Raw genomic sequence first — 14,236 nt, 5'->3', positions numbered from 1 at the left:
CCACTGTCTACAGTATCTGGAATGGGGTTTGGACCTACAATCTTCTGACTTGGTTCTGTAATGGAAATATGTAGGCTTACAAAGCAAAAAAGATATCATAGCATTACAAGGCAAATAATTAGATAATGATACCCAGAGTGTGACAAGAAGGAATCGAGTGTACAAACATTTTTTAAAAAAGCAACAAATAGGGTGAAAAGGGGAAAAAGGGTAACAAGGGAAAATTAATGGTTCCTTACTTAAATGCACGTAGCATTTGATAGAAAATAAATTAATTAATGGCACAAATTGGGATTAATTGGTATGATCCTATAGCCATTGTAGAAACATGGATACAAGGAGATTAAAGCTGGCAACCAAATATTCAGGGCTATGTGACTTTGTAAGGACAGGAAGGAAGGAAGGAAAGGGTGGTGGGGTAGTTTTGTTAATACGTGATGGAATAAGTACAGTAGCAAGAAACAATCTTGGATCAGAAGATGTAGAATTCATATGGGTGGAGGTAAGAAATAACAAGACACTGGTGGGAGTAGTCTATAGGCTCCCTAGCTATACTGTATTATCTCCTGAGATAATGAAGACATGTAAAAAAGGCAGTACATTAGTCATGGGTGACTTTAATCTTCATGTAGATTGTAGATTGGGAAAATCAAATAGGCAGAGGTAGCCATAACAAAGAATTCATTAGAGTATATTCGGGATAGTTTCCCAGAACAATATGTTGTGGATCCAATCAGGGATCAGGCAATGTTGAATTTCGTAATGTAAAATAAGGCAGGTTTAATATACAATCTCCGAGTAAAAGCTCCCCAGGAAATAATGACCGTAACATGGTAGAACTTAGTATTCAATAGGAAGGGGATAAATCAACCATGGTTTCCCAAGGAAATGAAGGACAGCATTAAACTGAAAGGAAAAAAACATATTATATAACAAAGATTAGTGGAAAGCCAGAGAATTGGGAAAGTTTTAAAAACCAACTAAAGATGACCAAAAAAAAAGGGGAAGATGAGGTTAAACTGGCAAATAATATAAAAACAGAAAGCAAGACTTTCTGTAAATGTATGAAATGAAGGAGAGAGGCTAAAGTGTACAGATACTGGGCAAATAATAATGAGGAACCAGATACTAGTAACATTCCAAAAATAAATAATCAAGGGGCAGAAAAGGGGAGGAAATAAATTCAGTAACAAAGGGGCAGCACAGTTGCACAATAGTTAGCACTGGTGCCTCACAGCACCAGGAACCCTGGTTTAATTCTGGCCTTGGGTGACTGCCTGTGTGGAGTTTGCATGTTCTCCCCGTGCCTGTGTGGATTTTCTTTGGGCCCTCAGGGTTTCTCTCGCAGTCCAAAGATTTTTTTAAATTTAAATTTAGAGTACCCAATTCATTTTTTCCAATTAAGGGGCAATTTAGCGTGTTCAATCCACCTACCCTGCACATCTTTGGGTTGTGGGGGCAAAACCCACGCAAACACGGGGAGAATGTATCAACTCCACACGGACCGTGACCCAGAGCCGGGATCGAACCTGGGGCCTCTGCGCCGTGAGACTGCAGTGCAATCACTGTGCCACCGTGCTGCCCTTCTCGCAGTCCAAAGATGTACAAGTTAGGTGAATTGGCCATGCTAAATTACACCTTAGTGTCCACAGATGTTCAGATTAGGTGGGGATAGAGCAGGGGAGTGGGCCTAGGTGAGGTTCTTTTTCGGAGAGTCAGTGCAGACTTGATGGCTGAATGGCTTGCTTCTGCACTGTTGGGATTCTATGGAAATGAATTCAATGGAGCAATCACTTGGAAAAAATTACAATGGAAACCAAAAGAGCTAAAAGCCAATAAGTCGCCTGGACCTGATGGGTTGGATCCCAGGATATTAAGGAAGTAGCTACAGAGGTAGTGGATGCAATGGTGGTAATCTTCCAAGATCCCTTAAATTCTGGAAAAGCCCCAGAGGATTGGAAAACTGCCAATGTAATACTCTTATTTAAAAAAGGAGGGAGATAAAACATAAATAACTATAGGCCAGTTAGCTTAACGTTTGTCATTGGGAAAATGTTAGAGTCCATTACAAAGGATGTATTGGCAAACCATTTAGAAAGGCATAATATAATCAAGCAGAGTCAGGCATAATATAATCAAGCAGAGTCAGCATGGCTTCATGAAGGGGAAAGGTCTGACAATCTATCAGCATTCATTGAGATGGTAATGAGCAGGGTAGATGAAGGGGAGCTAGAAGATGTAATATATTGGATTTCCAAAAAGCATTTGATGAGGTACCACACAAAAGATTACTTAATAAGATGAGAAGTATATTAGCATGGATAGAAGACAGAGAGTTGGGATAAGAGGAGCATTTTCAGGATGGTAACTTGTAACTAGTGGAGTGCCACAGGGATCCGTGCTGGGGCCACAATTATTAACATTATATATTAATGACTTGGATAAGGGGACTGACACAAAAGTAGGTGGGAAGGCAAATGGTGAGGATGACACAAAGAGTCTACAGAGGGATGTAGACAGGTTAGGTAAGTGGACAAAATCTTGGCAGATTGAATCAAATGTAGGAAAATGTGAAGTTATGCACTTTGATGAGAAGAATAAAGGTTCTCAATATTATTTAAATTGAGAAAGGCTGCAGAAAACTGCAGCTCAAAGGGATTTGGGATCCTTATCCATAAATCACAAAAAGCTGGCATGTAAATTCAACAGGTGATTGGGAAGACAAATGGAATTATTGGCCTTTATTTCAAAGAGAATGGAGTATAAAAATAGGAAAAACCTAAAAGCTAAACCTATACAAGACACTAGTCAGATCACAGCTGGAATACTGCGAACAGTTTTGGTTCCCTTATCTAAGGAAAGATATATTGGCATTGGAGGCAGTCCAGAGAAGATTCACTAGGTTGATTCTGAGTATGGAGGGATTTTCTTTTGAGGAGAAGTTGAATAGATTATTCCTGTACTCCTTGGAGTTTAGAAGAATGTGAGGTGACCTTATTCAGACATAAGGGGTGGGATTCTCCGACCCCCCGCCGGGTCGGAGAATCCCCAGGGGGTGGAGTGAATCCCGCCCTGCCGCTCCAACGCCGGCTGCCGTATTCTCCGACGCTGGTTTTCGGGCGGGGACAGGGATCACGCCACGCCAGTCGGGAGCCATTGGCAGCGGCCCCTCCAGGCCCCGATGGGCCGAGCGGCCGTCGGTTTCTGGCCAGTCCCGCCGGCGTGGATTGGCCATGGACCCACACGGTGGGGCCTGTCAGGTAAGTTGGCTGGTGCGGTCCTCGGGGCTGGTGGCGGCTCCCACGGTGTCCTGGCCCACGATCGGGGTCCACCGATCTGCGGGCGGGCCTGTGCCGTGGGGGCACTTCTTTCTTCTGCGCCAGCCCCTGTAGGGCTCTGCCATAGCCGGCGCAGAGATGACACCCCCCACGCATGCGACAGAATAAGCCGGCCGGTCTGCACATGTGCCGAACCACGCCGGCGGTTCTGCGCATGCACTAACCCACGCAGTCCCTTCGGCGCCAGCTGGCGTGGCCCCTAGCCCCCGGAATTCCGCAACTTCTGGCGTAAGGCCACCTCGCTGAACCGGGAGAATCACGCCTAAAGGATTCTCAAGGGTGTTGACAGGGTAGATGCTGAGAGGATATCTCCCCTTGTGGGAGAGTCTAGAACCAGAGAGCATAATCAAAGAGTGAGGGGTCACCCATTTAAGACAGAGATGAGGAGGAATTTCTTTACTCAGAGGGTGGTGAATCTATGGAATTCTTTACCACAGAGAGCTGTAGAGGTTGGGTCATTAAGTATATTCAAGGCTGAGACATACAGATTTGTAATCAGTCAGCGAATCAAGGGTTATGGGGATAAAGTGGGAAAGTGGGGTTGAGGATTATATCAGGTGGGCCATGATCTCACTGAATGGCGGAGCAGACCCGATGGGCCGAGTGTCCTACTTCTGCTCCTAAGCCTTGTGGTTTTGGAGCACTGAGCAATGGCTACTGAGTCGGTGAAAGCAGAAGAACAAAACTAACAATTTGTAAATGTATAATTCTTGTTGTTTTTATCAAACTGAGAGGAAGTACGGATGTACTTATGGATTTTCTAAGAGTAACTGATTTCTGTGTTACAGGGAATTACAGGAATTCACTTTGCTGGAGGAGAGAAGTGTTACATCAAAGCCCAAGCTAAAGCACACCTGCCGGATATTGCGAACCTGAAAACCGAAGCGATTACATTTGAGCTTGTAGGTGTTACGTGTTTTTAATTTCTAACAGTTTTAGAACAGTAAGAATCAGGGAACATAATCTTCAAATGGAGAAAATATATGTATTAATGCAATCTGGAGCCGGGGCTTGTAGTATCTCTCAGTTGAGTGGACACATAATTTGCAGGCCCTTCATTTCTCTAGACCTCTGCTACGTCAATCAACGGGAGATGCAGCTTGCTGCAGGGCAAGATTTTCCCCTTGAGTATGACATTCGGATTCATAAGGGAACCTGGCCTAGTTGCCCAGATACTGTGAAATTCATACAGTTGGACAGCTGAGAAAAAGCATTTGAAGTCTATTCACCTACTGTCCCAGTGGGAAGGCAAGAAAAAAGAAGGATCTGTGAGCACAAATAGAAGAGTTGAAATCGCATTGCAGAACTAAAACAAATAGGTTAATCTGTCTGCTAAAATGATAGACAAAGTAATTACGAAAAGCATATAGAGCAAATTCAATGCAGAAGTCTTAAATATTTGTCACGCCCTTATTAAAACAGAACAATTTGCATATGCCAGTCTAACAATAAGTCTATTTTAAGTGAGCAGCTATGATACATTACACCTTTCTTCCTATCTATTATTAGAAGCCCCAGCCCACCTGGGGTAGAATTACTGATATGCAAATTTATTTCAGATGAGACAGAGAGAGAAGTGGCCCTTTTAATAATGTGTGTAGCAGGTCAAAAAAATGAAATAATAAGAACTCCAGACGTGTTTTAATCTCAAGAATGGGATGTTTAATTAGACTAATTTTTGACCGTGCACGGTATATCTGACAACAAAGGGTTTTTTGTTTGGAATTTGAGGGATTGTGTTCAATTAAAACTTTAATTGAAAATTTAACGTGCTTTTTTAAAAACCTGACAAGTTTCAAAGAACTGTCGACGTGAGTTCATGGCCTGTGGGCTTCGAAAGCACTTTAGACAGTTATCCAGGATTACTGCTACATCTCTGACATGCAGTATCAATACTTATCATGGTAGTATATTGGACTGCTATATCAATGTACAACTAGAATAATCAGTTCAAGCAACTTTGTAACCATGAAAATGGTGCCTAAATCCTTTAAATCACCAGGTAGAAATTCCTTCAAACTGTGTTAACGTTGTCAAAGAAAGGGACAAAGCTCTAATTGTGGAGATGTAAGTGGTCAAGAGGATGTCCTATTCGGCGTGGGTCCATATGCCATTTCCATGTGTAAAAAGGTTGTGTTAAACTAGCAGAAGTAGGAGGAACATGATGGGAAGTGAAAAGGTTACTTTCATAACAAGGGGCATAAAGTTTTTTTTCAAGTTTAGAGTACCCAATTATTTCTTTCCAAGGCAACCTAGTGTGACCAATCCACCAGCCAGCACATCTTTGGGTTGTGGGGGTGAAACCCATGCAGACACTGGGAGAATGTGCAAACTCCACACGGACAGTGACCCAGGGCCGGGTTTCAAACCCGGGTCCTCAGTGCTATAGTCCTAGTGCTAACCACTGTGCCACATGCCGTCTCCCAAACAAAGGGCATAAAGGTTAACAAATTTAACCACCAGACAAGAAAAGCAACAAGCTTCATTATGCATTCTTGGCTGAGAGCCTAGTTGCAGCGCAGTGGCACAGTGATTAGCACTGCTGCCTCACAGCGCCAGGGAGCCGGGTTCAATTCCGGCCTTGGATGACTGTATGGTGTATGCACTTTCTCCCCTTTTCTTCATCGGTTTCCTCCGGTTGCTCCAGCTTCCTCCCACAGTCCAAAGATGTGTAGGCTAGGTAGATTAAGAATGAAGAACAAAGAGAAGTACAGCATAGGAACAGGCCCTTCGGGCCCTCCAAGCTCGTGCCGATCAAGGTGCCCTAACTAAAAACTAAATCTTCTGCCCTTATTCGGTCCGTATCCCTCTATTTCCTCCCTCTTCATGTATCCATCCAGATGCCTCTTAAATGTTGCCTGTTTCCACCACATCATCTGGCAATGCGTTCCATGCCACCTACCACTCTGCGTGAAAAATGTACCCCACACATCTCCCTTAAACTTTCTCCCTCTCACCATGAACCTGTGCCCCCTTATAATTGGCACTTCCACCCTTGGAAAGAGCTTCTGACTGTCCATTCTGTCTATGCCTCTCATTTTGTAGATCTTTATCAGGTCTCCCCTCAGCCTCCGTCTTTCCAGTGAGGGGTGCTGTGCTCTGACTGTGAGATGTGGCAGGTCCGGGAGGCTTCCAGCGTCCCGGATGGCTTCATCTGCAGAAAGTGCACCCAACTGGAGCTCCTCACAGACCGCATGGTTCGGTTGGAGCAGCAATTGGATGCACTTAGGAACATGCAGGTGGCGGAAAGCATCATAGATCGCAGTTATGTAAATGTGGTCACACCCAAGGTGCAGGCAGAGAAATGGGTGACCACCAGAAAGGGGAGGCAGTCAGTGCAGGAATCCCCTGTGGTTGTCCCCCTCTCGAACAGATATACCCCTTTGGATACTGTCGGGGGGGATAGCCTATCAGGGGAAAACAGCAGCAGCCAGAGCAGTGGCACCACGGCTGGCTCTGATGTTCAGAAGGGAGGGTCAAAGCGCAGAAGAGTAATAGTAATAGGCGACTCTATAGTCAGGGGCACAGATAGGCGCTTCTGTGGACGTGAAAGAGACTCCAGGATGGTATATTGCCTCCCTGGTGCCAGGGTCCAGGATGTCTCCGAACGGGTAGAGGGAATCCTGAAGGGGGAGGGCAAACAGGCAGAGGTCGTTGTACATATTGGTACTAACGACATAGGCAGGAAGGGGCATGAGGTCCTGCAGCAGGAGTTCAGGGAGCTAGGCAGAAAGTTAAAAGACAGGACCTCGAGGGTTGTAATCTCGGGATTACTCCCTGTGCCACGTGACAGTGAGGCTAGAAATAGGAAGATAGAGCAGATAAACACGTGGCTAAACAGCTGGTGTAGGAAGGAGGGTTTCCATTATCTGGACCACAGGGAGCGCTTCCGGGGCAGGTGTGACCTGTATAAGTAGGACGGGTTGCATCTAAACCGGAGAGGCATAAATATCCTGGCCACGAGGTTTGCTAGTGTCACACGGGAGGGTTTAAACTAGTATGGCAGGGGGGTGGGCACGGGAGCAATAGGTCAGGAGGTGAGAGCATTGAGGGAGAACTAGGGAATAGGGACAGTGTGGCTCTGAGGCAGAGCAGACGGGGAGAAGTTGCTGAACACAGCGGGTCTGGTGGCCTGAAGTGCATATGTTTTAATGCAAGGAGCATTACGGGTAAGGCAGATGAACTTAGAGCTTGGATTAGTACTTGGAACTATGATGTTGTTGCCATTACAGAGACCTGGTTGAGGGAAGGGCAGGATTGGCAGCTAAACGTTCCAGGATTTAGATGTTTCAGGCGGGATAGAGGGGGATGTAAAAGGGGAGGCGGAGTTGCGCTACTTGTTCGGGAGAATATCACAGCTGTACTGCGAGAGGACACCTCAGAGGGCAGTGAGGCTATATGGGTAGAGATCAGGAATAAGAAGGGTGCAGTCACAATATTGGGGTATACTACAGGCCTCCCAACAGCCAGCGGGAGATAGAGGAGCAGATAGGTAGACAGATTTTGGAAAAGAGTAAAAACAACAGGGTTGTGGTGATGGGAGACTTCAACTTCCCCAATATTGACTGGGACTCACTTAGTGCCAGGGGCTTAGACGGGGCGGAGTTTGTAAGGAGCATCCAGGAGGGCTTCTTAAAACAATATGTAGACAGTCCAACTAGGGAAGGGGCGGTACTGGACCTGGTATTGGGGAATGAGCCCGGCCAGGTGGTAGATGTTTCAGTAGGGGAGCATTTCGGTAACAGTGACCACAATTCAGTAAGTTTTAAAGTACTGGTGGACAAGGATAAGAGTGGTCCGAGGATGAATGTGCGAAATTGGGGGAAGGCTAATTATAACAATATTAGGCGGGAACTGAAGAACATAGATTGGGGGCGGATGTTTGAGGGCAAATCAACATCTGACATGTGGGAGGCTTTCAAGTGGCAGTTGAAAGGAATACAGGACCGGCATGTTCCTGTGAGGAAGAAAGATAAATACGGCAATTTTCGGGAACCTTGGATGACGAGTGATATTGTAGGCCTCGTCAAAAAGAAAAAGGAGGCATTTGTCAGGGCTAAAAGGCTGGGAACAGACGAAGCCTGCGTGGAATATAAGGAAAGTAGGAAGGAACTTAAGCAAGGAGTCAGGAGGGCTAGAAGGGGTCACGAAAAGTCATTGGCAAATAGGGTTAAGGAAAATCCCAAGGCTTTTTACACGTACATAAAAAGCAAGAGGGTAGCCAGGGAAAGGGTTGGCCCACTGAAGGATAGGCAAGGGAATCTATGTGTGGAGCCAGAGGAAATGGGCGAGGTACTAAATGAATACTTTGCATCAGTATTCACCAAAGAGAAGGAATTGGTAGATGTTGAGTCTGGAGAAGGGGGTGTAGATAGCCTGGGTCACATTGTGATCCAAAAAGACGAGGTGTTGGGTGTCTTAAAAAATATTAAGGTAGATAAGTCCCCAGGGCCTGATGGTATCTACCCCAGAATACTGAAGGAGGCTGGAGAGGAAATTGCTGAGGCCTTGACAGAAATCTTTGGATCCTCGCTGTCTTCAGGGGATGTCCCGGAGGACTGGAGAATAGCCAATGTTGTTCCTCTGTTTAAGAAGGGTAGCAAGGATAATCCCGGGAACTACAGGCCGGTGAGCCTTACTTCAGTGGTAGGGAAATTACTGGAGAGAATTCTTCGAGACAGGATCCACTCCCATTTGGAAGCAAATGGACGTATTAGTGAGAGGCAGCACGGTTTTGTGAAGGGGAGGTCATGTCTCACTAACTTGATAGAGTTTTTCGAGGAGGTCACTAAGATGATTGATGCAGGTAGGGCAGTAGATGTTGTCTATATGGACTTCAGTAAGGCTTTTGACAAGGTCCCTCATGGTAGACTAGTACAAAAGGTGAAGTCACACGGGATCGGGGTGAGCTGGCAAGGTGGATACAGAACTGGCTAGGCCATAGAAGGCAGAGAGTAGCAATGGAGGGATGCTTTTCTAATTGGAGGGCTGTGACCAGTGGTGTTCCACAGGGATCAGTGCTGGGACCTTTGCTCTTTGTAGTATATATAAATGATTTGGAGGAAAATGTAACTGGTCTGATTAGTAAGTTTGCAGACGACACAAAGGTTGGTGGAATTGCGGATAGCGATGAGGACGGTCGGAGGATACAGCAGGATTTAGATTGCCTGGAGACTTGGGCGGAGAGATGGCAGATGGAGTATAATCCGGACAAATGTGAGGTAATGCATTTTGGAAGGTCTAATGCAGGTAGGGAATATACAGTGAATGGTAGAACCCTCAAGAGTATTGAAAGTCAAAGAGATCTAGGAGTACAGGTCCACAGATCATTGAAAGGGGCAACACAGGTGGAGAAGGTAGTCAAGAAGGCATACGGCATGCTTGCCTTCATTGGCCGGGGCATTGAGTATAAGAATTGGCAAGTCATGTTGCAGCTGTATAGAACCTTAGTTAGGCCACACTTGGAGTATAGTGTTCAATTCTGGTCGCCACACTACCAGAAGGATGTGGAGGCTTTAGAGAGGGTGCAGAAGAGATTGATCAGAATGTTGCTTGGTATGGAGGGCATTAGCTATGAGGAGCGATTGAATAAACTCGGTTTGTTTTCACTGGAACGAAGGAGGTTGAGGGGAGACCTGATAGAGGTATACAAAATTATGAGGGGCATAGACAGAGTGGATAGTCAGAGGTTTTTCCCCAGGGTAGAGGGGTCAATTACTAGGGGGCATAGGTTTAAGGTGAGAGGGGCAAGGTTTAGAGTAGATGTACGAGGCAAGTTTTTTACGCAGAGGGTAGTGGGTGCCTGGAACTCGCTACCGGAGGAGGTAGTGGAAGCAGGGACGATAGGGACATTTAAGGGGCATCTTGACAAATATATGAATAGGATGGGAATAGAAGGATACGGACCCAGGAAGTGTAGAAGATTGTAGTTTAGTCGGGCAGCATGGTCGGCACGGGCTTGGAGGGCCGAAGGGCCTGTTCCTGTGCTGTACATTTCTTTGTTCTTTGTTTGAAAGCAATCCTAGTTTATTCAGCCTCTCCTCATAGCGAACACCCTTGAGACCAGGCAATATCCTGGTGAACCTTCTGTGCACTCTCCCCAAAGCTTCCACGTCCTTCTGATAATGTGGTGACCAGAACTGCATGCAATACTCCAAATGCAGCCTAGCCAAGGTTTTATATAGCTGCAACATGATTCCCCAACTCTCGTACTCAATGCTCCAACTGATGAAGGCAAGCATGCCATATGCCTTCTTAAACACCTTGGCCACCTGTGTTGCCACTTTTAGGGATCTGTGGACATGCAGGCCCAGATCCCTCTGAATGTTAATGTTCCTAAGGGTTCTAACATTTACAGTATAGTTCATACCGAGATTTGAACCTCCAAAATGCACCAACTTGCATTTGTCCAGATTGAACTCCATCTGCCATTTCTGTGCTCAAGTCTCCAATCTATCTATATCCTGTTGTATCCTCTGACAATCTTCGACACTATCAGCAACTCCGCCAATCTTTGTGTCATCTACAAACTTACTAATCAGACCACCCACATTATCCTCCATTTCATTTATATATACTACAAACAACAGAGGTCCCAGAACTGATCCCTGAGGAGCACCACTAGCTCCAGATCTCCATTCTGAAAAACATCCCTCCACCACTACTCTCTGCCTTCTATAACCAAGCCAGTTCTGTATCCATCCAGCCAGCCCACCCCGAATCCCATGTGATTTTTGTTTTTGTACCAGTTTGCTATGTGGAATCTTGTCAAACACCTTACTATAGAAACTACATCCACAGCCCTTCCCTCATCAATTTTCTTTGTCACTACTTCAAAAAACTCAATCAAGTTGGTGAGACATGATCTTCCCATACAAAACCATGCTGCCTATCACGAACTAGTCCATTTTCCTCCAAAAAAGCATATATTCTGTCCCTCAGTATCTTTTCCAAAAACTTCCCCACCACTGATGTCAGGCTCACTGGCATATAATTTGCTGGATTGTCCCTGCTTTCTTTCTTAAACAAGGGAATAACATTGACTATTCTCCAGTCCTCTGGAACCTTGCCTGTGGTCAAAGAGTATGTGAAAATATCTGTTAAGGCCCCAGTTATTTCTCCCCTTGTCTCCTGCAGTATCCTGGGATAGATCCCATCTGGCCCCGGGGGCTTGTCTACCTTAATGCCATTTAGGATACTGAACACTTCCTCCTTTAATACATTGACGTTCTCAAGATCGTTCACACATCTATCCCTGACCTCAACATCTATCATGTCCTTCTCCCTGGTGAATACTGATACAAAGTACTCATTAAGGATTTCACTCACTTCTTGTGGTTCCACGCATAACATTGTCCAAGAGTGGGCCTACTCTTTCTCTTGCAACCCTCTTGCTCCTTATATGCATAAAAAGCCTTGGGATTCTCCTTGACCATGTTTGCTAAAGGGATTTCATGCCCCCTTTTAGTCCTCCTAATTCCATGTTTAAGTTCCTTCCTACCCTCACTGTACTCCTCAAGGGCTCCATCAGTTTTTAGATGCTAAATAGCCCCTTGATATCCAAAAAGGTTAGGTGGGGTTGAGGGGAAAGGGCAGGGGCGTGGGCCTAGATAGAGTGCTCTTTCAGAAGGTAAGTGCAGACTCAAAAGGCTGATTGGTCTCCTTCTGTACTGTAGGAATTCAAGGAAATCCATTGATCCGTTGAAACACCTGAACCCCAGGGAAAACATCTGGCTCTCTAATCTCTGCTATCACTGCTACCAATTACACAATGTTTACTTATGTAACGTTAAGTGAATATCACTTGACCGGTATGCTTCGTCTACAGTTCAGCGACTAGGAAAGCTCAAAATGTTTTTTTAAATGATGTATTTGCAAAGATACGAACCTGCAAATAACAAAAATGGGACCCTGCAGCTGAACCCAAAGGTAGTGATGTGTTTAAGAGGAACAAGATCTTGCCTGCCTAGTGTATAAAAAACCTATAGCTCACAAATTATATGAATAAAAAGATCAGAAATCTTAAAAGATGTGAATATTTACGATATACAAGCCATGCAAAACCTACCGACAAGCCAGATCAGGACGAGTAATCAAAATATATCACTGAGGAGACTTGCGTCAGCCCCATGTTTTAGATTGGCAATAATACAGGCAAAATGCAATTTGGACTAAAGTAACATGCACTTCAATACATATGTATGAAATGTAGTCACAGCTTGAGTGCAAACAAATCCATGGTTGAAATTCCTTTTCCAGATTGTCAGACAGGTGTAAGCAGCGATGCTCCTTTCAAAATGTGTTTTTCCATAAATCAGTGAATTCTAGTTGTTTAATGTGTAGATAAAAATGTGTGCAGTGTTGGAGTTTACTCGCTGAACAATTTGAACAGCAAGAGGAACATGTTGGCAATCAAGGTCTACTTTCCCATCCAGAGTGGCTGAACCTGACCTGCAGAGAATCGAGATGTGAAATAGCAGGGACAAAAACTGAGAAATAAGAAACTTCATCTAATGTCTATGGATCTTCGTACAATTGACATTTATAGCCCTCAAATTTAACATTCTGAAGCAGCGTCTTCACTCTTCCTTCAAGGAACCCCAAAGCCAAGGCAAGCAAATAATATTGTTATGCGTAACAAGCTACTTGCTGTAAGTAAACTTGCAAGAAGTCAACCCTAGTAAATATTTCATTCGGTCATGCTGTAAAGCACTGAGCTATAATAAGTCACTCAGATTCATGGTAAAACTAACTGGAGGAAGGTTTTATATAAATTGAGACATTTCTAATGTATGTTGTGCTTAGAATTGCCAACTGCTCCTGCAAAGTAATGCACTAAGTAGCAATTCTTAAAAGGCCTCACAAGAGAAACATTCATCGTAAGGTTCGAGCGTGTGGTTTGCTCCTGAGTTTGTGCAGTTGTTTGGTGCTGTTGCAGTTGCCTGCAATCTCTACTACAAGAATACACCTGCTTGCAAGATGAGATGCGCCGAAAAGCTCCGGCCTAACTCGCGGCTGGAATTCTCTGGTGAATGGAGGTTTGGTAGGAACGGCAATTCTCCGTTCTCACTTACAATGGGGCAGCAGCGGACAGGACTGGTGTAAAATCATCAAGAACAGAGGCCAGGATTCTCCAAGGCTGTCCACGAGCTGCAGGATTCACAAATCACGTGATGACGCCTGCCGCCGGTCCGCCAATTCTCCGGTGAGCGGAGAATCGCCGCCATTGGCGCCAGAGCGGTCGGCGTGGCGTCGGTTGGGGGCCGCTCTATTTCGCACGCCTGGCGATTCTACGCCCAGGATGGGCCGAACGGCCGCAAAAAAAATCTGAGTCCCACGAGTGCCGTCCACGTGTGGTCTTACCTGGCGGGGCGGTGGGGGGGGCGAGGGGGGGGGCCCTGTAGCCCTATGCCATGTTGCGTCAGGGCCGGGTCGGAGAAGGAAGCCACCGCGCATGCACGCATTCGCGCCGGTCACAGCGCGCATGCGCAGACCCGCGGCGCCCATTTGACACCGGTATCGGCAGCTGGAGCAGCGTGGGTCGCTCCATTGCCGTGCTGGCCTCCTGTTGGGCTCAGAATCGCTGCTCCTGGGGGCCTGTTGATGCTGTTATAAAACGTGACGGCGTTTACAACAGCGCCTCAGGATCAGAGAATCCTGCCCAGGGTGCCTGATTCAGCTGCCACCTGGGATGCTCCAGCTCCCCAAACTAGAGTCAGGTGGCATAAATTGTGCAAGTCCTGAGGGACATGGACCTGGCAGACCAAGGAGTGGTAGGAGGGTGAGTATTCTCCCTACAATTGCCCCCAGGGTGCTGAGGGGTGTCCTCCATGGGAGGTGGGGGGCAGGGGTCAAGTGTTGGGCTGGAGGAGCTCAGGTCGGGTGTCTGTCCTAGGATG

General features: G+C 45.9%; 1 protein-coding gene across 2 annotated transcripts in view; it reads left to right on the top strand.

Annotated features, from left to right (window-relative positions):
* cnmd (chondromodulin) overlaps positions 1-14,236 on the top strand; it is a 100,872-nt gene that overhangs the window by 17,174 nt on the left and 69,462 nt on the right. For both annotated transcript variants that reach the window (XM_072476306.1, XM_072476307.1), the window contains exon 4: positions 4,127-4,240. In XM_072476306.1, coding sequence (XP_072332407.1) covers positions 4,127-4,240 — 114 coding nt within the window. The remainder of the gene's footprint in view (positions 1-4,126; positions 4,241-14,236) is intronic.

The sequence above is a fragment of the Scyliorhinus torazame genome, chromosome 15 (genome assembly GCF_047496885.1).
Source record: "Scyliorhinus torazame isolate Kashiwa2021f chromosome 15, sScyTor2.1, whole genome shotgun sequence".
Taxonomy (NCBI): domain Eukaryota; kingdom Metazoa; phylum Chordata; class Chondrichthyes; order Carcharhiniformes; family Scyliorhinidae; genus Scyliorhinus; species Scyliorhinus torazame.
The sequence above is the reverse complement of the archived record's forward strand: the minus strand, read 5'-3'. Positions and strand labels throughout refer to the sequence as shown.